At 46.8% G+C, this 23,528-nt stretch overlaps 2 protein-coding genes across 2 annotated transcripts; one reads left to right on the forward strand and one right to left on the reverse strand.

Moving 5' to 3' along the window:
- Positions 1–380: 380 nt before the first annotated feature.
- Positions 381–11,952, reverse strand: LOC105101161 (tripartite motif-containing protein 10). The gene is made up of 9 exons (XM_064476264.1): positions 11,823–11,952; positions 9,373–9,696; positions 8,608–9,083; positions 6,962–7,057; positions 6,145–6,375; positions 5,358–5,380; positions 4,765–4,880; positions 3,547–3,579; positions 381–2,314 (listed from the first exon to the last, which is right to left on the reverse strand). Exons 3-9 carry the CDS (start codon positions 9,034–9,036, stop codon positions 1,797–1,799), a joined length of 1,446 nt encoding a protein of 481 aa, XP_064332334.1. The 5' UTR covers positions 9,037–9,083; positions 9,373–9,696; positions 11,823–11,952; the 3' UTR covers positions 381–1,796.
- Positions 11,589–20,387, forward strand: TRIM15 (tripartite motif containing 15). Its single transcript, XM_010994254.3, has 7 exons — positions 11,589–11,957; positions 13,398–13,493; positions 16,135–16,365; positions 17,123–17,145; positions 18,443–18,558; positions 18,903–18,935; positions 19,870–20,387. The coding sequence occupies exons 1-7, from the start codon at positions 11,589–11,591 to the stop codon at positions 20,385–20,387; spliced, it is 1,386 nt and encodes a 461-aa protein (XP_010992556.2).
- Positions 20,388–23,528: the final 3,141 nt, after the last annotated feature.

A 23,528-nucleotide genomic window follows, 5' to 3' on the forward strand; every position in this document is an offset into this window, starting at 1 on the left:
GTGTGCTTATTTTTCTTTTTTTAATATACAACCTTTCATATGAAATACTGAACACACCCAGCTAAAGGAACCGAACTTGCCTCCAACTCCTGTCTCCTGATCTCCCAGTCTTTTCTACCTGCTAAACTGAGGATAAAGCGCAGGACTTGGGGGATGACTTCTAAGCCGGGGCCTCAATCCACTGTGCCCACCCTCTCTGAGGTTGCACCTGGATGGTCCGCTCCCCCAGGGGCCCTGGGGGCAGATGATAGAACCTTTTAGTTTTTGTCTGAGCAGAGACAACAGAGAGAGTGTTCAAGAGATGGTCAGTGAAGGGTATGTTTAAGCAGAATAAATGATACCACCAACAAAAACTAGAAAATAAGGTAAGACAGGGCTTTTATTTTGCATAGGGTTTATAATTCCTTGGGACAATGGAAATCATTTTACAAATTTTACAAATTCTAGGCAGCCATGTGTCAGTGCTTGTTCCTGTCCCAGCATCAGCACCAGGCAGGGGGATTTCGAGCACCAGGCAGGGGTGCTCAGTTTCTTCGTGCCACCCATGGGTACAGCTTCTGCCAGTACCACCTGCTCTCCTCCAGCTCTCTGCCCCAAACCCACACACCTTCTACAAATCCTTAATTGTCCCCCTTCTCTTGCCCCGACCCTCAGATGGCACTTCTTGTCCAGGCCTAGAGCAGCCCCAATGCTTTGGGCTGAAAGTCACAGCTCACCCAATTCACCCCCTGCCTCCACCCGGCTGTCTATCACCCAGCCCAAAGCTTACGATAGTGCTATTTCTGTGCTCCGAACTGGGCTATCTGGGACTCATTCCTTCCCACCATCTCATTCCTTTCACCTCATTTGTCAACCTCAGGTGGTGAGCAACAGATCAGGAAGAAGATTTTCCCTGGGGGTTGAGTGAGGTCCTTGGGCTGTGGCTTATGGCCATGCCTCCCCTGTCCCCTCCCCACCAAGGCCCCGCACTTTCATCTCAGCCGGAAGTGACACCACTAGGACAAGGGAGGCATTGAGTGGTGTCAGGGGTGGGGGTGGCAGCGCATCTGCTCATGAGGACAATGAATGTGACCCTGTGTCTCATACAGATCATCCAGCCAGTTCTCTGTGGTCCCTTCTTCCTAAGATGCTTCTTCCACTCCTTGAATCATTTACCACACTCATTTTTCAGACTCATCTTTTCCTGACTGAACTCCTGCCTCCTCTGAGCTTCCCTAACACCCCTGTCACAGCACCCATCACACTGTGCTGTCCTTACCTCCTATGTCTCTGCCTTTTCTCATGAGCTCCTTCTCATTCAGGACATTTTTTGTTTTGTTTTGTTTTTTTCATTTCACAAATGGCTACCATACTGCTTGGTTCATAATTAGCACACAATAAATGTTTCTTAAGGATATGAGTAAATGAACCCTAATATTTGGGGGAGAAAACAAGATGAAGAGAGATGAGAGGCCTAGTTTAAGATCATACAATTAGTTGATTACAAGGCTGGGTCTAGACCCCAAGTCTTCCAGCTCCAAATCTAGTATTCCTTCCTCTACACAGCTGCTTCCGCGCCAGGTGGGGATGGTGGTGGGGAGGCCGGGCAGTGGTCTGAGTCCCATCCACTGGGCATTGTGGAAAGGGTTTGATCAGCAGATTGAAGGTCATCCCACCTTGTCCCTTGCCAAAGTCCCGACTCTATCACATCACCTAAAGTGTAATTACTGTTCCAAATCTCCCAGGTGACCCAGTCAGGGTCAAGTCCTTAGGCCCTTTCTCTGAGTCTTGTGTTTTGGGGAGAGTAGCTGACCCTTTCAGGAGCTCAGGGAGAAACTGGACCCTCGGCCCCAGAGCCCAAAGAAGGGATAGACCTTCTGGGTGAAGGAGGCAGTGAAGGTGTAGATGGGCTCTCGAGTGACAGCATTGACAAAGATTACCCAGCCCACCTCATAGTCAATAGACACCCTCACCTGCCGGGGCTGTTCCTCCAGAGCCAGGCGTGTAGGGAAGGAGCTCAGGGCCGAGATGAAGCCCCATGTCAGCCTCAGGGCCCACACCCCCTCCTCTGGCCGCAGCCGAAGCTCCCCCTTCCGCCGGATGTCCTTACTAACCACACCCAGTGTGCAGCTGCCCCCGTGAGCCAAGTCTACACTCACCACCCACGTGTGTCTCCCCCCTGTGAAGCCATCATGGGCCAGGACACAGGTGGCCTGGTCAAAGCGCTGGGGGTTTCCTGGAGAGTTCTGCCATTTGTAGGAGAACCGAGCCTGCTGGTGGTCCTCAGACAGGAGGAGCTTGGGGTGGGAAGTCTGGGGGTCTAGGGAGATGTGAGCTGTGGGGAAGACCAAAAGGGACACAGATGTCAGAAGACATGCTATCACCTTCAAGAAAAACCTAAAAACTCCCCTTGGCACCCCCCCTGTTGGTGTGATTACCAACAACATATATAGCATCTGCAAGGACCAGCAGCACAGATGTCATCTGGGAATGTGCTAGACCCTCAAACTCTACCCCAGACCACCTGAAATAGAATCTGTAGTTTAACAAGATCTGCACGTGATTCCTATCATGCTAGTGCCTGCCTCGGAGGATGCCTACCTACGTTAGTTGTTAGTTCTAGTTGTTAGTTCATTAGTTAGGACATCCATGCGCTCATCCGGTTCTGTGCGATCCCCTGGAAAGCACTTCTGCTCGGTGCAAACTGGCTGACTCCCAAAGCTGTGCGTGCCTGCTCTGACCTCCTCCTACTGCTGACACATCATGTCGCGTATCTCGGAAGGCGGAGACATTCTCCCTTGAGTCCAAACTTTATGATCACTCCCTGGGCACTTATGACTCATTTACACAGCCTGTGCTCCCCCGGCAGGCTCTCTGGCTCACCCAGGGGTTATTCCTTCTGCCTCAGTAATACAAAAACTGGCAGAGTCTGAGGACCACTTTTTAACATCAAAAACTTGTGCAGACCCCAGCATATTGTTACTTTGAATATTCATAAATTGGGACCAATTCATAAATTCAGATATGTCTATGAGTTAGAGAGTCTCTTGCAAGAACTCTATGACTTATCAGGGTCTTTGGCTGATAGACTGGGAACAATAGCCTTGAATGGGGTCCAATCTATTCATTCTTTTCCCACCCACAGGCTGTCCTCCTCCTAAATGTCATCTATGAAATTAACACTTGAGTGGGAGGAGTGGGTCCTGACACATCTAAGAATGTGATTCTTAACCCAGATCAAACTTCCCCTCATCCAGGAAGACTTTCCCAATGGAACTTGTCCCATTCCAATTTAATCGTTCTATTCTGTCATCATGTGCAGATCAGAACATGTGCTTCACGCCAGGTGTATGTGTGTGCTTGTCCCTTTTTCATGGTTTTCCCACAAGTCTTACAAAGGCAGTCACATGTGTCACTGCCATGTGTGACATATGTGTGTGTGTACATTTATATATATGATATGCATGTATTTACTATTACAGTGTCCAGTGTACAACCCTGTAAAAGTAACTGTCCTTTTCAACTGTAGATTCCTCACTCCCTCCCATCCTGATGTAGGCTGCTTACCTGGCTCATAGTCCAACTCAAAGCAGAATTTTTCTGTAAGGAGGAAATGAAAAAGGATGAGGTTTCATTAGTCTCACAAAACCATCATAGAACACTTTATGAAGAGGAAACTGAGGCCCTGAGAAGAGAAGGGACAAAGAAGGATGGAAGCTGGAACCCTCCAGACCAGTGGTTCTGAACTTGAACTTGCATCAGAGTCCCTGGAGCACTTGCTCAAACACATGTGTTTTTGATTCAGGTGGCCCAGGGTGAGGCCGAGATTTACATTTCTGGCAAGTTCCCAGGGGACTCGGATGCTGCTGGCCAGGAACCCACTTTGAGCCCCGTTTCCCCACCTCTGAGTAGGCAGGGACCATGTTTGCCTTCAGTGACTTGCACAGAGCCCAGGACATAGTAAATGCTTGAGAAACATCTATTTAATGAACAGCTAAGTGGGTTAATTTCTGTCTCGTTCTGCTTGGAAATAATTTGGAGGAGAGTCAAAGGTCAGCCTTTGATTAGGGTAGTTTCCTTCACTGCCAGACCACTGGGAGTACTTGGCAGGAAGTGGACTTGTGGGGAAAGCTCTTCTAAGGTGACATTTTGGTGGGTGGGTCATTTGGCAATAGGTGGCATCATTCATGTCACGTGGGAGGAAGAGGAGGTGTTGGCAGCGAGCCACCATTCCCGACTCTCATTTCAAGCCATCCACACCCTCTCCTACCACCACTCCCTATTCCCGGAAAAGGGGAACACGGTCTCCACCAGGGCGGTTCAACTCTGAGAACCAGACTGATGACGGCGGCAGGTGGGGTGAGGGGGTGGGGGTGGGGAGAAGAGGAGGGAGGAAGTCAGCTACCATAGGGCAAAGAGAAACACTCTTGCTGGTTATTAGTTAACAAAGTTCATCATCTAAAACTTATCATATATGACGAATGCCCCTGTGGATTTTTAAAATTATTGACAATGACAGATTTTGTTCATCATTATCTTGTATATCGCTTCATGCCAAGTGATTAGCTATAATTATTTTTCAAATCAGTTGAATGTTTTCTGGAAATCTTCACTTTTATTAGCTCTCTTTGTTGTCACAGCAACCTGATAAGCAGATTTGATAAAGATCTGCCAATAAGGAAACCCAGGCACTGAAGGGAGCAAGCTTTGTCAAAGGTCATGCTTATCGGGCCAAAGAGCATGGAAGACTCAGGCTTCAGGCTGTGCTCCGTGGGGTCCTCTTACCCAGAAATATCTTCATCTCCCTCTGCAGCGGCAGGGCCTGCTGGGAGAAGTCCCGAATCCTCTGGCCCAGCTCAGGGGGTATAGCCTCTGGTTTCCGGCACCTTCTGGTTTCACATCTACGGAGCACAGAAATGGCGGGGTCTGGGAATTGCCCTCCTTAGCGATGCCTCCAGACGCAGCTGGTTGCCTTCTCCTAATTAGGCTTGGAGGTGCCGATTCCCAAGGGGAGACATATTTCCTTTAGGATGGACCCCCTCTCCCACTGCCCACTCCTGGGCAGTGCCACACAGGGGTGTGTATCTACAGCTAAACATGGGAATGCATTCGAGTATTTTGTGGGGGGAGGATTAGGTTTGTTTATTTTTTATTTTTTTAAATGGAGGTACTGGGGATTGAAACCAGGACCTCATGCACGCTAAGCACACACTCTGTCACTGAGTTATACCCTCCCCACAGGAATGCATTTGAGTACGTGAAAGTTCACATGTGAATTTTTAATCCTTAACGTGAGACTGTACATTTGTATGGCAATAAGTTGTACATATGGTGCATGTCTGTACGTGTATATATGAAAAGAGAAGAGAAGAACTTACCTTATTAGAGTGCTTCTGATATGCTAGGAGAAAGAGAGACAGAAAGCAGGGATTCAGTTTCCACTTTCTCCCTCCCACCTTCTCATAACTGGAAAAGACAACATACCGCATTCTCAGCCCTGAATAGAAAAAGGACACCAGATCCATGGAGTCATAGCGTTTTACGGTTTACGAGGCTTCAGGGATCTTATACCCTAACCCCTTTATTTTATAAGATCTGGATGGTGAAGTGACCTGCCCCTGACAGTTAGAGGCAAAGGCAAGCCCCACCCCAAGGTCGTCTGCTTCTCAGTCCCAAGTGTGTCCCCCTAAATCATGCTGCATTTCTGATGCCTTGTTGGGGACCACCCCTGTATCTCTCCTCCAGTGCAAGGAAGTGAAATAGACCAGAAAGAACTTTCTGACTGGTGGGTAGCGACACAGAGAACAGTTTGCCTTGGAAACAGCACTTGACATTTGTTCGCATAGTGCTTGATGCATTTCAAAGTGCTGCTTTCACTTGCATTTTATTGTTGGGTCCTCACAAATAAACAAAATATTTGTGAGCTAAATAAACAAACTGTCTTCCCTATTTCATGGATGTTAGGATGAAGAGACCAAAACCAGGGAGCAAAATGACCAGAAGATTCTTGGGGAAGCAAAGGCTCTTAGAATTTGGAACTTCCGGTCCTGTGACCCATCTTCCCCTTGGGAAACAGAGATGTGTGAGTGAAGGAGAGACGGCTTAACGGGTAAAGATGCAATCACAGGTGAGCACGGGTAAGCGGGGGCGGGGCTCAGGTCTCACCGTCAGGAGCTCCCTTGCCGGCCTCTCGTTCTTCTCCTCCAGTTCTGCAATCAGGGTGCTAAACCGGCAGATTTCCCTAGTGACCAGGACATCAAACTCATCCTGTTGCTTCAAGATGTCTCTATCCAGACTCTCCAACTGGGCTAAGAGGATGTTCCGCTGTTCTTCCAGGAACTGGCTCAGATGTGCAAACTCAGATATCACCTTTTGTTTCTTGGTGGCCACCTGAGTCTGAAGGACAGGAGGAGAGGCCAGAAGGAAGTTATTCCTTCTCTTCCTCTGCTTCCTTTTCCTTCTTTTCCCTTAATTCACTCCCATCTCCCTCCTGGCCTATATCCACATCCTCTGGAGTTTGGTGGTAATGTCAGAGCCCCCTTCCCTGGGTGCCCAGAGAGACTTGGAACAATGGTATGGTTTTCTTTCCACTCACCATGCCCCTTCTGGGTGCTCCACTGCCCAGCATCACCTGGGCTCCTGCAGGAGCTTCTAAAAGGGTGAGGCTCACATGAGGTGTCAGGGAGGTGGTGAGGAGACCCTACCTCCTGCCTTTTATGAAGTGCACATTTTGTGCACAGCACTAAGCTGGCATTACAATCCTTAGAGCAATTCGGTGTCATAGTGATGATTTTTAATTTCCACTTCACAAAAAGATAAACTGAGGATAGAGAGTTGTTTGAGGTCATAGAGCTAGTTAACGTCAGAGTCAGGATTCAAACTCAGAATGACTTCAAAGCCCTGAATACTACGTTGCCTCAGTGTCAGAGAGACACTGGACCCTGAGGAAGGGAAGACGACCCGGGGAGGGATGATGACCTACCAGGAGGACTTGTGTCCTTTGATTTTCTCTTGATTGGATTCCTTGAATCTCCTCTCTCTCTCTTCTTAGACACTCGAGACATTTCTGTATTTGTTCCTGGAGAAAAGGAGCATAAAATATTTAAGCTGTAGAGGGGAGGGATAAATTAGGAGCTTCGGATTAGCAGATACAAACTGCTATATATAAAATAAACAACAAGGTCCTACTAGATAGCACAGAGAACTATAGTCAGTATCTTATAGTAAACTATAATGGAAAAGAAAGAATACAGGGAACTGTATTCAATACCTTGTAATAACCTCTAGTGAAAAGGAATATGAAAAAGAATATGTATATATATGTATGAATCACTATGCTGCACACCAGAAGCTAACACAACATTGTCAATCAACTGTATTTCAATAAAAAAGAATATGTAAGTATATATATTTCTGAATCACTTTGCTGTATGCTAGAAACTAATACAACATTGTAAATCAACTATACTTCAATTAAAAATTTTAAAAATACTGAAGATGGAAATGATTTGTTAAGAGGTGTCATTTCTGCCCCTGGGGATGGCATGACAAGGGAAGGAGTCACTCTCTTAGCCGAAAAAGCCTGGCCCTTTATTGTCCTTGACAGCTTACTCTCTTTGGTCTTTTCCCTCTTGTCCTGTCCTCCAAGAATTTTGATCAAGGCTATCTCTTTTTATCCTGCTCCATGTTTCCTGACTCCATGTTCCCACCTGAGCCTTCCTGTCTGCAGGCTAAACACCCTAATTTCTTTCTCCTGTAGTGAGTAGTACCTGGGACCTGTTCTGAGCTTGATATGCCCTTCTTTGAAATTATCCCAACTTTCTCACATGTCCCAAAGGGAACACATCCAAACAACACCTCTGGTGAATGGAATAAACTTTCTGGGTGTGATTCTGGAGGGAACAAGAAACTCGTATAATGCAAAAATAATCAATGAATTGTTTTAAAAATTGCTTGCTCTAGAATAGAGTTTGGAACAAGTATACACACATTAATGACCGAGTAGATACATTCCAAATACATTTAGAACTCTCACCAATAAACGTTAATTAACTAATTGACACGTACACATAGACACCCCCCTGTACTAAAAATGCAGCACGTACACAACACACACTCATTTAATGACAAATAAAATTACATACCACATATATTTACCCAACCTGCATATACGTAAACACCAATTTATTCACAAACATGAGTACTCAGTTACACATACGCACTCAAGTATCCAGATCCCCCCCAAATACACTGCATGCCCTGGTAAATGTGCGGACATTAATACTCGCACACACTGTACAGTCATTCCCTCAAGTGCAAGCCCAGACATCCTCAGACACACCTGACTGATCTATGATCCAGACACACACGCTCATGTTTTGGTGACTCATTCCTTCCACATGCATTTATTGAGCTACTATCATGTGTTGGGCACAAGTAAACAACATCAGACATGCTTAAAACATGAGCCCGATCTTCCACCCCTGGGTCTATTCCCTGGCTGATAGAAGCAGGGGGATGGAATTTGGCTTCAGAGTGGCCCAAATAATTCACAACTCCGCTCTGATTCTCTCAGTCCAGTCCAATCCCAGACCCACCCTGGGAACTTCTCAGTGTCCCCTGTCCTACCCTGTAGGGCCCCGCTGCGTCCTCCAGGAAGCGCACGGTGTGGGCGCGATGCTCCGGGGCCTCGCGGCACACCACACACAGCTGCATCTCATCATCCTCGCAGAAGAAGTAGATTTTCTCCCCGTGCTCCTGGCAGACGTCCTCCTCCTCTGAGCCCAGCCTGGACGCCAGCTCCAGACGCTTGATGTTCTCCACCACGCTGGCCAGCTGCCAGTTGGGCCGGAAGCTCCCTGGGCGGAAAGGCCCCTTGCAGAGTGGGCAGCTGGGGGGCTCCTCGGGGTCCGGGCCGGGGATCTCAAGGTAGCGGGTGAGGCAGCAGTGGCAGAAATTGTGGCCACAGTCGATGGTGACCGGCTCCCTCAGGGTCCCTTGGCAGATGGGGCAGTTGACCTCATCGGCCAGGCTGGTCACTGAGGCAGCCGAGGCCATGGTGCTGCTGCGCTCGTGGCCTCTTCAAGGTCACCCTCTCTGCTTGGCTTGGGGTGAAGGGCCAGGAGAACAATGAGGACACACACCACACACTCACACACCCACAAGCACACACCGCCGGTCACAGGGGCATTTTACAAACCCACTGACCCCTTCATGGTTGCACACACGCGCACGCGCACACAAGGGCAAGGCACCCACTTGCATCTCTGGCAGCCAGGGTTCTGCTGCCCCCTCCCAAAGGAACAGACACACACCCTCCAACAGCAGAGTTAGAGAAAGAGCGGGAGGATGGGGTCACAGCATTCCAGAGATGACCTCAGTTACTCCCATGACCTGGGGGTCGCTGCTCCTTCCCGTCCATCCAGAGACACTCGCAGTAGAAGGAAAGTGGTCGTATCTTAACCATCCACAGTTGAAAGGGGCTGTTCTTTGGGGAGCAGGAGGGAGACTGGGTCCCAGTGCAGTGCTGCCACCCCAGCCTCCCTGCAATATGACCAGCTGGCTCCAGGGAGATTGGAGGTATCAGCCAATCCAGGGGAGTGTGGAGACCCAGATAAGGGCGCAGTGCCCTGGGGGGTGGGGAACATGGCACAAGTAACTTCACCAGTGATGCCCCAACCAGCCTGCCAGAGGCTTCCAAAGGGGTTGGAATGTACTCTGTGTGGGGGAGGAGAAAGAAAAATAACAGCTGGCATTTATTTACGATGATGGTATTCCTCACGCTGCTATAAGTAACTTAAACTTATGATCTTATTTATTCCCCCTGTCTGCTCTACAACATCGGTGCTATTAGGATATTAGCTGGGCTCAGCCAGGTTACTCAGCTTGCCCGAAGCACGTAGGGAGGCGGGTGGGAGGCCATCGTTCACCCTCAGATCTGTCTCAGAGCTGTGTTGTCCCATAGACATACAATGTGAGCCACATGTGCAATTTCAAAATTCCCAGCTGTCATATTTTTAAAAGCAAAAAGTGAAATGAATGAATGTTTAGCCCCAAACAGTATCAACATGGAATCAGCAGAAAACATTCATCATGAGACATTTTACATTCTTTTAAATTTTTTTAAACTTTATGACTTTTATCCACTTGGGTTTTTTTTTTAAGGGGGGTGTAATTAAATTTATTTATTTATATTTATTTATTTTAACAGAGGTACTAGGAATTGAACCCAGGACCTCATGCATGCTAAACAGGCACTCTACCACTGAACTATACCTTCTCCCTAAATTTTTAATTTAATTTAAGTCTTTGAAATCTGGGGTGTATTTTACACATACAGCACATCTCAGTTGGGACCGGCCCCATCTCAAGGCTCAGCAGCCTCGTGTAGATGGAGGCTCTGGTGCTGGACAAGGGCGGCTCCAAGGGCAGTGCCCTTGGGGGCAGAGGGCGTAGGCGGGGTGGAAAGGGAAGGTGTTGTACAATACAGATGGAGTGAAAGGGGAGTGAAACAGCGAGGGGCGCTGATCATCCACTGGGGGAATGGAAAGAGTTTTCCTTGGTTTTATCCAGAAATGTAGGTGACAGCTGAAGAACCGTGGCTGTTTGATCATTGTCTTGGCTCGGAGTTTGGGAGGGGCACAGGGCTGGAAGCCAGGAGACTTAGATTGAACCCAGCCTTGTAACTTTCTAGCTCTGTGACTTTGGGGAAGTCCCTTTACCTTTCAGTTTACATTTCCTTCTCTGTAAAAGAAAAGTGATTATTCCTGCCCCAAAGGGTTGTTATCAGATTGGATGTAATAATATGAAAATACTAAGCTTTAGATAAACGTGGTTGAATCTGTTTATCTTTTTGAGTTTTCTAAATAGTATCAACATGAATTAATTGTATTATGATTTCTTGCCCTCTCTCTGCTGCAGTTAAAAACTAAAATTGAACTACAGTGTTACCCAGACTCCAGGAGGGACAGTGGCATGGGGAGGTGGTGGGGGTTAGGAGTTTAGGAGATACCGGCCTGAACTGGTGAGACTAGGAAAGGAGGGCAGAGGAGGGGCCCCAGAGAGCCATCATCACACTTGCAACGTGTGAACAGAGCCCCTGGGACAGAGTCCCCCGGAAGTCAGACACCTCCCACTCCGGCTGAACTTTGCACACCTCAAAGCCAGAAGTTTACGACTCCCACCTGCTCAGTCACACAGGAAGCAGTGTCTCCTCCCCAGTTCTCCCCACCCAACTATGGTCAAGGGAGGGATTCCAGGAAACCCCATCTCCCAGTGACCTCATGGCATGCCCTGCTCCCCACCCCAGGGGCCAGAAGGACAAGAAGGAGTAGAGAAGGGGCTGACCCCGCCACTGATGGGAAATGCTGGGTAATTCGAGATGCCCTGGAGTTTGGACTCACTCAGCTGATAAGTGGTGGCTGGGACTCTGGGAAGCACAAGAGGTGGAGCCAGGTGGCTTCTCTGTCCGGTCACTCCCGCCTTCCCCTCGCTCAGCCTCCTGTTCCTTTCCCTCTGTGACTCACGTAAAAGTGAGTCAATTTCAGGGAAAGAGAATTCGTGCAGACTGAGGCAGAGGCCTGCGTGGACGGGCTGGGGAAGGTATCACGATGCCCTCAACACCCTCTCACAAAGGGGCTGCCTGTTCTGACTGCAAAGGGCCCCTGGAGGATGGAGTGACCGCCACCTGTGGACACACCTTCTGCCGTCTGTGCCTCCCCCCGCCCTCCCAGATGGGAGCCCAGCCCTCTGGCAGGGTCCTGCTCTGTCCCCTCTGCGAGGAGAAGGAGCAGACAGAGACCCTCTTGGTCCCCGTGCCTCTGGGCCCTCTGGGGGAGACTTACTGCGAGGAGCACGGTGAGAAGATCTACTTCTTCTGTGAGAATGATGCCGAGTTCCTCTGTGTGTTCTGCCGGGAGGGACCCTCCCACCAGGCCCACACCGTGGGCTTCCTCGATGAGGCCATCCAGCCCTACCGGGTAAGAGGCATGGGGTCAGCTCAGGGCCAGCTGGGGAAGGACTGTGTCCTGTGGTGTAAACAGGGCAAGGATATGAATGAAGGGCCATGGCTTCCACATCAGGGGACCCCAAGAATGTTGGGACACTGGGGAACTCCTAGACAGAGGGGCATGTGGTTCCACTTAGACGTGTGGTCGTTCACAGTCTTAGGGGGAACTTAAGCTCCAGCTGTGAGAGGACACCACGGTGACAGAGCACAGAGAATGGTAGCCATGGCTTCACTCTCTAGGGAAGGAGAGAGAACAGGTTATGGGCAGGGAGGACTTGGTCTCCCGGATCCAGACTGGATATGAGGTTTAGCAAGACCCTGGCCACTTGGGCTTGGAGGGAAGAGAGGGACGAGGAAGGCGTCCCACAGCACCGCTCTTCTTTCGGATAAAGGGAGGTGTGGCAGTAGCCCATCTGGTCCTGGGGACATTATCCACTTCTATCTGCCTCTCAGATCCCTCTCATCACTCAGCCACCAAGTCTGGAAGCGGCTTCCTCAGAAGTACTTCTCAGTCTTTCACTCTGCATTATCCCCACAACCGCCACTGAATCCAGGCTCTCAACATCTGTCACCCAGAGGCTCCAACAAGGTCCCTGTCTCCACTCTCCAATCACCTTCCAATTTGCTGTGAGGCAGCGCTTCCCAAAACACAAAGCTGATCACGTCACTCCCCTGCTCACAGTCCTTCCATGGACCCCTAGGGTCCAAAGGAAGCCCAAGTCTTTAGCAAGGCATTCAAGGCCACTTGCAGTGGGGATCCTGCCTTCCTGTCCAATGTCTTCTCTCAGCCGCCCTCCCCTGGCATCACATATCCAGACAGACTGACCATTAGGTACCTGCTGTTTTCTGAATTAACACTCTTTCCTTTTGGCATGTACTTCCCTCCTGGAAAGCTCTCCTCTCCCCTCACTTTTTTTTTCTTTAACCATTTTACCAGTTGCTAAGTGTACAGTTCAGAGGCATTAAGTACTCTTCTCCTCCTCCTCCTCTCTCTCTCTCTCTTCTTTTAATGGAGGTTCTGGGGATTGAACCCAGGACCTCGCGCATAGGCTGTACCGCGAGCTATACCCTCCACCCGCCTCCTCCCCTTCTCTAAACCAATTGGATATTACCCACTGTAACTGGATTCTGCTCTCTAAAGCCTCCCCTTGTCCCTGCAGGCAGAACTGCCCCCTCCGCTGTGCTCCCAGCTCACTACCCGCACACCTTGATTACTGCGTTTGTCTGCATTTTTATCACTTGTGAAATACTCCTTCCCTAGGTGGTGGTCTGTTAGGGACAAGAACTGGGCCTTTTTCACCTTTGAATTCTTCAGCACTTGACAGTGTGCCTAGAACAGGGCAGACAATTAACATCTGTGAGTTGAACGATGAATTAAGCCACCTCTGTCTGCCCATTCTTCGCTCCACAGGATCGTCTCAGGAGCCGGCTGGAAGCCCTGAGTGTGGAGAGAGATGAGATTGAAGCCATGAAGAGTCGGGAAGATCAGAAGCTCCAAATGCTCCTGGTAAAGGCCATGTCCTTGGCCACCTCTCCTTTCAGGGTTTTCTTTTCTATTTGTTTATTTTCAACTGTTCAGTTTCTATTGTTTTCCAAATATGCTTTTTCAGTTCTTTTTTTTTTTTTCTCTTTTAAAATAAATTTTATTTTCTATTTTCCCATTGTCTTTAATTAACCCTTTTAAATGTATTTCTTTGTGTGTGTGGGGGGGTAATTATTAAAACAAATAATTACTTATTTTAACGGAAGTATTGAGGATTGAACCCAGGACCTTGTGCATGCTAAGCATGTGCTCTACCACTGAGCTCTACCCTTCCCCCAGTAAGTATATTTCTAATATCTGAAGTTTATGTGATGTTTAAATTCTTCTGACCCTTCATTCCAGTAGCTTATTTTCTTGGGAGCTTTCCTTGTGGTTCCCACATTTGGGGATCCCACATTTGGAATGGCTCAAATCAGCACTTTTCTTTGTTCATTCCAAGGGGGCAGAGTGGACAAGACACACAGGTATGAGGTCCCTGTGATCAGCCAGTACCTGGAAGAGGCATTGGCTTCTTGGTTTGATCACTCCTCTGGACACTTCTGATTTACTTCTGATACTGAAGTTCCCAAAATTTCCCATCAGCTCTGTCTGGCATTTTAAGGATTCTTGTAACTTTGGAGAATTTTTTGTTGTCTGCATTAAATGACTTCAGCAGGCTAGATATAATTTTGTTCTCAAACATCAAATATCCACCTAGCATCCATGAGTGAAATAGTTCACTGAGACATCTGTGGCAGAACAGTGTCTCGTAAGAAATTCTGATTTTCTTGGTTTAGAAGACCACTCCCCAATATCATATGATAACATTATTTGTAAGTGTAATTATTTTCTTAATACTTGAAAGTGTTTTTATGTTTTGCACAAGTTTCTGAAGTGGTAATCCTCCACTTAAATAAATAACACATGTGCATGGCCAGAATTACTGTTTTTTCTTTTTTTTAAGGGTGCGTTTTCTCTCCCACCCCAGCTTTATTAAGATATAATTGAAGAATTAAAAATGCATATGCTTAAGGTGTGGAACAAGATGTTTTGACATAGATATATGTGTGTGTGTGTGTGTGTGTGTGTGTGTGTGTGTGTATACTTATAAAATTTAGGTAGTTCGAGTAGAAATAGGTGAATTTAGGTCTTTTGTCTCCAGTCTCTTTTTAGCACTTCTTTGACTCTGTAAAAGTAATCTCAGTTTGGGTTTTCTATTTTATCCAGTAGCTATTCAAAATGATCTTAAGTTCACTTTTCACGTGGTGAGGTAGTCCTGGTTGATTTTACATTAACTGAAGGTTTTTACTGTCATTTCCCAGGGCTGAGAAAATATGACCTGTAGGATTCTGCTGTCAGATTTCATTAAGTTAATGATACCATTTTTAGGTCTAACATCTTGTAATCTTAAATAATATTCTCTGGAACTTGAAAATTACATCCAACCTCTGTGCTCAAAAATGTTTCTCATTGGTCTACCTGACTAACTAGTCAACTTTTAGAATAAAGTTACTGAGTACTCTTTACATTTCCGTTTTTAAAATTCACTATATTGAAACAAAAACAGTTCACCCATTTCTCCCAGTTGGAAATCCCCATTTAGGGATTTTTCTTAACAGACTCTGGGGGAGCTTGTTGTCTGCTATTTGTTGCCAGGCTGCGAACAGGCAGACTGTTCCTCCTCACCCCCTGCCTGTGCAGAAGGGTATGTGGGGTCAAGGTTGTGGAATCTTAGAACATCAGAGCTGGGAGTGGTTCTGCCATCTTCTAATCCAACATCTATCTTGCCAGCCATTATTTTTCTGAGCAGAAAACTGATGTCCAGAAAAGTGATGCTCCCAAGGCTACACAGCAAAGCCCAAGTTCATGATGAAATGGCTAGAACCTGGGTCTCTTGACCTTTAGTCCATTGCTCTTCCCATTACAGTCTGTCTGCCTGAAAGCCTTGACTTCAGATAGGAAGCATGGGGCCAGATAATGTATATTAGTGTCTGCGATCTATACTGCCCGCCAGGTTGACCCCGAGGACTGTAGGCCAATGGTGTGCTTATGCCTGGTTCCCTCCCATCACTTTCTTTATGCTACAAAGTTATGCAGGGGGAAATCCACAGTGTGCGAATTTCTGGTACCTTGACCAAGGAAACAGAGTTTTGGGACAAGATCTCTCCAGCATCCATCACCTCCCAACAAAATATGCCCCATAGATGGTGACCTCAGTGGCTAAGACCAATGCCACACCATTCTCTTCTGATAAGTTGTGTTCTAATCGCAGCTTCCTTTTGCTCCAGTTGCTCTCTAAGGAATCATCTCCACCCGACTCTAGGGATGATATGGGAGGGTTAGGATGGTATTGTAGATGTGAAAGAATGTTTGAGAAGTTCAACGTAGCTCTGAGAGTATAATGTGCATTATTAATAGAATCTCTAGGTAAGACAAGAGCATTGCCGTCATCATTGCTAAGTCTGTCCTGACACGTATACTTTTACTACGGCATTTTTGGGAGAATGAATCTTGGGACTAGTTACTTCCTATCCCTTTTAATCAATAGCAAGTATATAGATGATCCTCCTGGAACCCAGCTCTGTGAGCTTCTCCCTGACCACATGTGTCTCTCTGCCCCTTGCAGACTCAGATTGAAAGCAAGAAGCAGCAGGTGGAAGGAGCTTTTGAGAGGTTGCAGCAGGAGCTGGGGGAACAGCAGTGTCTCTTGCTGGCCAGGCTGACGGAGCTGGAGCGGCAGATCTGGAAGGAGAGGGACAAGTATATCTCAAAGCTCTCCGAGGAAGTCACCCGGCTTGGAGCCCAGGTCAAGGAGCTGGAGGAGAAGTGTCAGCAGCCAGCAAGTGAGCTTCTACAAGTGAGAGACACCCCACCACCCCGTGGGATAGGAGAGGGATTCCACAGCAAGGGGACACCATGCTGGGGGCTGGAAGATGTTGAGAGAGACTGGAAGGGGAAGCGGAGATTATTTCTAATGGGAGGGACTGATGGTTATTGGGTTCCTTTGGCCCAGAGAGGTTATGGAGATGCAGTCCCAGAAAGCTGGATGACTTCTTGCCCACGTCACGCACTACGGTCATGCCAAGGGCTTTGGAATCAGATGATCTTGGGCCTGAGTATTGGCTCTTCCAGTTGTGTGACCCTGGAAAATCTCATAACCTCTCTAAACATGGGGCTAATAATAGCATCTCCCTCATGGGGCTGTTGCAGATTATAAAAAACAATCCATGCAAAATGCTTAACATGGTCCCAGGCTCACAGAAAGAACTCAGTAAATGGTGCCTGTTGTGATTAGCATTATATTATCCTGTTTCACATCAGGCCTGGCTGATAACTCAAGGCCTGGTCCCTGCTCTCCACCATCTCCTAATTGTTGGAAGCAGAAGACACTCCTAGGATAAGGCTGAGACAGACAAACCAGTTCAAATGAACTGACTACACAGTCCCACATTAGTAAGGAAGCATAATGTAAATGGCTGGTCTGATGAGTAGGTAATTAAAAAGATCAGCTCTCTGGAGGAGGAATTTGGGGCTGATATGTTAAGAAAGAAAGAATTACAGAATCCCTGGTGGGAAGGATGTGTGGAAACCAAGCGTATCTTTTTCTCTTGTAGGATGTCAGAGTCAACCAGAGCAGGTAGGGCCCACTCTCCAGTCCCACCTGCTTTATTCTTGACATTGAGACTGAAGGGGGAGGGCACTCACTGACTCACCCAGCCTCCGCAGATGGCTACACAGAAAAGCAAAAGCATACTCAGTGACAGACACACTTTGTCATTCACTCATGCATAGACAGCCCTGATTTACTAAGGTTTGTATTCTAAAGATTCTTTTTTAAATTGATTGTTTGGTATTGGGGACACAATTTTCCCCTTAGAAGTGAAAGTTATAAATAATGATTATGTTTTTAGGCTGAACCAGGAATATCTATTTAATTTTTGAAATTATTAGTCCTAGAGTCAGTATTTAACTTCATTTAAAATGTCATTCTAGGGGGGAGGGTAATAGCTCAATGACAGAGCATGTGCTTAGCATGCATGAGGTCCTGGGTTCAATTCCCAGGACCTCCACATAAAAAAAAAAAAAGCCATTCTAAGTAGAAATATTTTGTAGAGAATATGATAAGCACAAAACTTAGGAAGACCAGTATGTTCTTTGAATCATCTTTCCCATTCAATTTTCCCATTTCTTCAGAATTTCAAATGCTACTACTATAACAGGACAGTCACCAGGAGCTGGGAGGCCTTGCAAGTAGGGGCTCCTTTCCTTTCAAACATCAGCAGTCCACCCCGGGCTGAGCAGAGACACAACTAGGGAAAAGCTGTCATGTAATGGGTAGGGCACTGAACCAGGTGTCCATGAATCAGGAAGTTCTCTAAACATACTTTCAGAGAATGTCAGAGATTTAGATCTAAGTGGGCCTCTGGAGGTCTTCTTGTCCAATGAAGAAGCTGAAGCCTAGAGGGGAAGTGCTTGTTCAAGGTCACACAAAAACTGACAGGCAAGCACTGAGCTGGAACCAGAACTGAGGGCTTTTTCACTGCAGTATATGTTTTCTTTCACCTACTTTTTTCATCTCCCCTAACCTCCAGCCCCTTTCCTTTCGTAATGAACAGCGCATATTAGACTGGTTAAGGCTGTTTTTCAAATGGTACTGTACTGCCCTCTAGAGGTTCATGGGGTAATGATCTCCTCCCTTTTGGTCTCCACATGCCCAAATGTTCTGTGGTTACCATTAGTTCCTCCTAGGTCTAACGTCAATGCCTCTTGCTTTAGCAGCTAAACATTTCCAGCAAAGGTAAAGAGATGATACTCAATCTCATTATTCATCACAGATGTCAAGATTCCTTAGTCTGACTTAACCTCACTCTGTCTGGATGACCCAAACATCATTTTTGAAGTTAAAACCTGACTGGTTCCCAACTTACCTGCAGATGTGAAATGAAAACTTTTGTGAGTCCAGAGGCCATTTCTCCTGACCTTGTCAAAAAGATCCGTGATCTCCACAGGAAAATACTCACCCTCCCAGAGTTGATGAGGGCGTTCTCAGGTAAGGGGAAAGGAGCAGCAGCTTTCCCCATTCTCATCAGTTGCCTTTCTGCCTTCCATCCATCTCCATCTTTCCCCACCTTCCAAACCTGGCTGAAGACGTCTTCCATCCCTGAAGCCTTCCTTTAGTGATCCCACTCTGCCCAGAGGGACCATTCCCTAGAGTGTCTCCTCCTTTTCCCAAGGACGGGCACTGCACTGAGTCCAGGAAGGTGAGGACTGTGTTTCTTTCATAGCAGAAGCTGAGCCTTCTCTTGTCCTCACATTGCTCCCAGGACACAAGGCCTTTCAGGGCACCTGTAAGAAATAAAAAGTCACAGATCTTTCTATTTTTGCTTCCCTCAGAAAACTTGGTGCATCATCTGGAAACATATTCAGGTAAGTGCCTGGGGGTTTGTGAAGCCATTCATCCATTCAATCCAAGGCAGCAAACAGCAATTAAATATATGAATGCTGGAGCCTGATTGCTTGGGTTCTCTGTTCTCACTTTTGCTAGTTATGAAACATTGGGCAAATCATAAAGTCCCATAGTTTCTTTATCTATAAAATGGAAAATATAATAGTACCCACCCCATAAATAGCTGAAAGTAAATGAATTATTATATGCAAAAAGCTCAGTATAGTACCTGGCACATAATAAGTGTTCAGTTAATGTTAGTGACTTGTATAAACCTAATTACCCCCCCCAATTAAAAAAAAATGTTAGTTACTTGTGTAGATATTATTTATTTATTCAAAAATATTTATCAGGTCCTTGTTTTTTGCCCAGCATTGTGCTAGACTTTTTTCAAATTGAAGTATAGTTGGTTTAAGTGCTAAACTTTTTATTAACTTGGACAAATCTTGTACAATTTTAGAAGACAGCATTTCCTTTTAAATTGGTGCTTAATTTAGAAACTATTTCCAGAAGCATCACCTCATTCTGCTTCTGAAAATTAATGTACAGAAAACTCACCTGGAAGGGGTGGGGAAAGGATCTTGTTAAAATGCAGATTCTGATTTAGTAGGTCTGGGATGGGGCCCAAGATTCTGCATTTCTAACAAGCTCCCAGGCAAAGTGGATGCCACTGGTCCGTGGACTGCACTTTAAGAAGCAAAGCGTTTCAGCACAGCACCACTTGCGGGTCAGACAGAAGAGCTATCATCCTCCGTTGTGCTGGAACAAAAGGGGAAACTGAGGTTCTGAGAAGCTGAGCCAACGACAGGCTGCACAGGGCGGGTGCGCTTTCTGCCTCCCATACACAGCACACGTGCTCTAGGAGTATACCTGGTGCCTCCAGCTCTGTTGATGTCCATGCCTTCCTCCCTCTAGGGGTTGTCACACTGGACCCTCAGACCGCCAGCCGGAGGCTGGTCCTCTCCGAGGACAGGAAGTCAGTGAGATACACCCGGCAGAAGCAGAACCTGCCAGACAGCCCTCTGCGCTTCGAGGGTCTCCCGGTGGTGCTGGGCTCCCCCGGTTTCTCCTCCGGGCGCCACCGCTGGCAGGTGGAGGTGCAGCTGGGAGCCGGCGGCGGCTGCACGGTGGGCGTGGTCGGGGAGGAGGTGAGGAGGAAGGGGGAGCAGGGCCTGAGCGCGGAGGAGGGCGTCTGGGCCGTGATCCTCTCGCACCAGCAGTGCTGGGCCAGCACCAGCCCGGGCACCGACCTGCCACTGAGCGAGGTTCCGAGCCGCGTGGGCGTCGCCCTGGACTACGAGGCGGGGCGCGTGACCCTGCTCAACGCCGAGACCCGGGCGCCCATCTTCACCTTCACCGCCTCCTTCTCCGGCCAAGTCTTCCCTTTCTTCGCTGTCTGGAAAAAAGGTTCCTGCCTTACGTTGAAAAGCTGAGTTGGAGCGGCCAAAGGGCGGTGTAGCGGAGAAAGCAGACCCCTGGGATCCAGCTCCAACCTCCGGGGCAAGTCGTTGTGCCCAAGACGGCAGGAGGATCCGGGATCTCAGGGCCCCTACAGCTTTGTAATTTTTTCACTTTATTTATCTTATGTCTTTCAACTCCCTGACGTTCCTGGTCCCCCCACCCAACCCCCCGCCCCAACCGCTAACGCTCCTGCTTTATGTGCGTGATGAGTGTAGAACCAGAGGTGGGCGAGGCTGCGCCTAGACCAGCAAAGCTGGGGAGCGGGGTGGGAGTGGGGGGGTTGAGAAAAAAAGACTAAAAAATTTTTAAGCTTCTAAGGAACTGTCATGGGAAAAACAGAGCTTTGTGGATCTTGCCCTAATTTATTCAGTTGACTGTTTTTACTTGGGCATATACATGGAGATGCTTTGGCCTTATGGCTTCTTCATCCAGCCCTGTGGAGACGCAGGTCCTCTTCCATTCTGACACCTTCAGGTCTTTTTTCCATAGAGAATATCCTAATAAAGTGTGCGACCCACCCACGCTCCTGCATTTCATGTGTCTAATCAGTGTTGATGGGGCTGAAGGAAAGGCTTTAAAGTCAGTGGAATCTCTGTGACCAAGACACATCCTGCCCCTTCTTTTACTCAGGACTTGCCTGATGGCAGTAGGGCCAGACCTCATTGTCCAACAAAACAAGGCTTGTGTTCAGTTCTAACTAGCCTCTTAGATATTCATTATTATTACTGCTGTTATTATTGGACACAGAAACAGACCACACATTAAAATAACTTTACGAAGCTAAGTATGAATTTCTGTAACGATGATGATTTCCACACCACTACCACCACCCTTTCTGATTCTTGCTCTCTCTCCTCTCAAGTTTAACACTCACATTCCCACTGTCCCACCCAACCCCCGAAAAGATCTACCTTCATCCTCAATCAGGTTCCCTCTAGTATAAGTCTATAAGTATACCTTTTATATCGTATGAGCCTTGCTCAAGTGTGGGGTCAGATGTTTTAAAGACACTCTAAGTGCCTGTGCTATATGTGAATTTCATTACAAGACTGTAATATGATTCACTGGGATTGTGAATCATTACCCCTAATTTACCTGAGCAAATAGAAGTCCTTGATGTAAAAGAAGCCAGAGTTTTGGGGTTTCTTCTGTCCTCCTGAGTGACAAGCAGAATGCATTGCCTAATATTTATTATAAAAGTGGTATATACTGCTGGTTAAAAAAGGATTCAAACATTTGCACAGAGTGTAAGTGAAAAGTCCCTCTCTCCACCTCACTTCCTCTTACCATATTCTATAGGTAAACACCAGTATCACAGTTTGTATAACCTGCCAGTTTTGTAGACAAGTACATTTAGCTTTTTTTTTTTACCCAAATGAGATTATACCATAAGTACTCCTTGCAATCCACCTCCAGAGAAAAACTATATACAACACATGCCTTACTGTAACACTTGTCAAACATTACCGAAGTCAAAAGTTATTTTGCAAAAATACACATCTTCTTTTGAATCTTATAACAAACCTGTGAAATACAGAGATCTCATTTTGTTTTTCTCGCTCTGTGGTTGAGAAAACTAGCACACAGTTAAAGGAACTTGTCTAACAGGTTTCACAGCTTGTCTTCATAATCTGCAGGAAGTGGAATCCGCAGATCCTGGTCCTCGTGCCTCAGTCTGGTGACATTTCAACCACGCTCAGACTTTCCGAACAGACGGCTCATGATGGGGCTTTGTTTCATTTCCTCTGCCCTGAACCAGTGTTTTAGACAGGCAGGGCTTTTTTGGGCTTTCTTTGTATGAAATAGAAAAAAATAAATGAACAACCAACACTATTTCCAAGCTTCTGGTGCTTTTCATTTTAGGGTGGTCTGGGAAATGTAGGGCTGTGGATACACACAAGTGGAGGCTCTGGGCCAGAATTAAATGCTTTATTGCCCTGCATAAAGAAAAGAGAATTTAGGAGTCTAAGGAGAATGTTTAGGGGTAGCCAATACCCCCAGATGAGGACCGGGAGCTGCCTGGAGGGAAAGAGGAGGAAATTAATCCATTCAGTAGCCCGCTGGAGAGTTTGAGGATATCTGTGTTGCGGTGTCTGTGATGTAAAACCATCCTTTATCTCTGCTTACAGGATCCTTGTGGATTTTTTGGTAGAGAGCCTTTATCTAGTTATCAAGTTAAAGAGTGTTTTTCTGTTTCTAGTTTTCTTAGTTTTTCAAATAATACCTAAGATTTCAGATTTATCAAATACAATTTTTCATGTTTCAAGATAGTCATTGTGATTTTTCTCTATTTGTCTATGGAGGTGGTGACTGCTTTGTCAGATCTTCTGATGTTACATTACTATTGCCTTTCTGAGACAAACTCTACATGATAAAGTATCATTTCTTAATAGTTCACAGCTGGAATGTTGCATAATTATACATAGGTTCTTTAACTTACCTAGGACATTCTCAGCTTTGCTGCCACTGTCTACCTCAGTGCTTCTCAAACTTTAGGGTTTAAAAGTCATCTGAGAGTCTTGTGAAAAGTCACATTCTGACTCAGAAGGAGTAGGGAGGAAGCTAAGAGTTTGCATCTCTTAAAAGCTCTAGGGTGACGCTCGAGCAGCTGACCCTGGACCACACTGGAGTAAGACTCTATCCCACTCCTCTGCATCTCACCCTTCAGGTCCTACTGTAGCTATTCAAACTCCAAACTCCTGAGAAAGACTTCTGATTGGCTCAATACTGGTTTTTGTGCCAGACTGAAATCACTAGCTAGTATGTTTGGATGACCCTACATAAGATAGCCATCTCAGGGCCAATCATTGTGGCCAAGGTACAGTTCACAGCCCTTTGACTTTGTTATAAAAATAGTTTAAACTCCATCTCTGCTGGAAGCAAGTTTACTTAATGTCTCTGAATCTTTAAGTCATGTGAAAAAGAGATTAAAATACCTATTCTATAGGATTGTTATGATAAATGTATTCACACATGTAATACGGTTCTGGAATCCAATTCCAATGTGGGGCAGCGGTGCGGGTGGGGTTTCCTCACATCACCAACAATTCTCTGGACACCAGCTGGGTGTCCTACCACCCAACTCAATTCTAACACTATCTACCTGGAGATAG

Source organism: Camelus dromedarius, chromosome 19 (assembly GCF_036321535.1).
Source record: "Camelus dromedarius isolate mCamDro1 chromosome 19, mCamDro1.pat, whole genome shotgun sequence".
NCBI lineage: Eukaryota > Metazoa > Chordata > Mammalia > Artiodactyla > Camelidae > Camelus > Camelus dromedarius.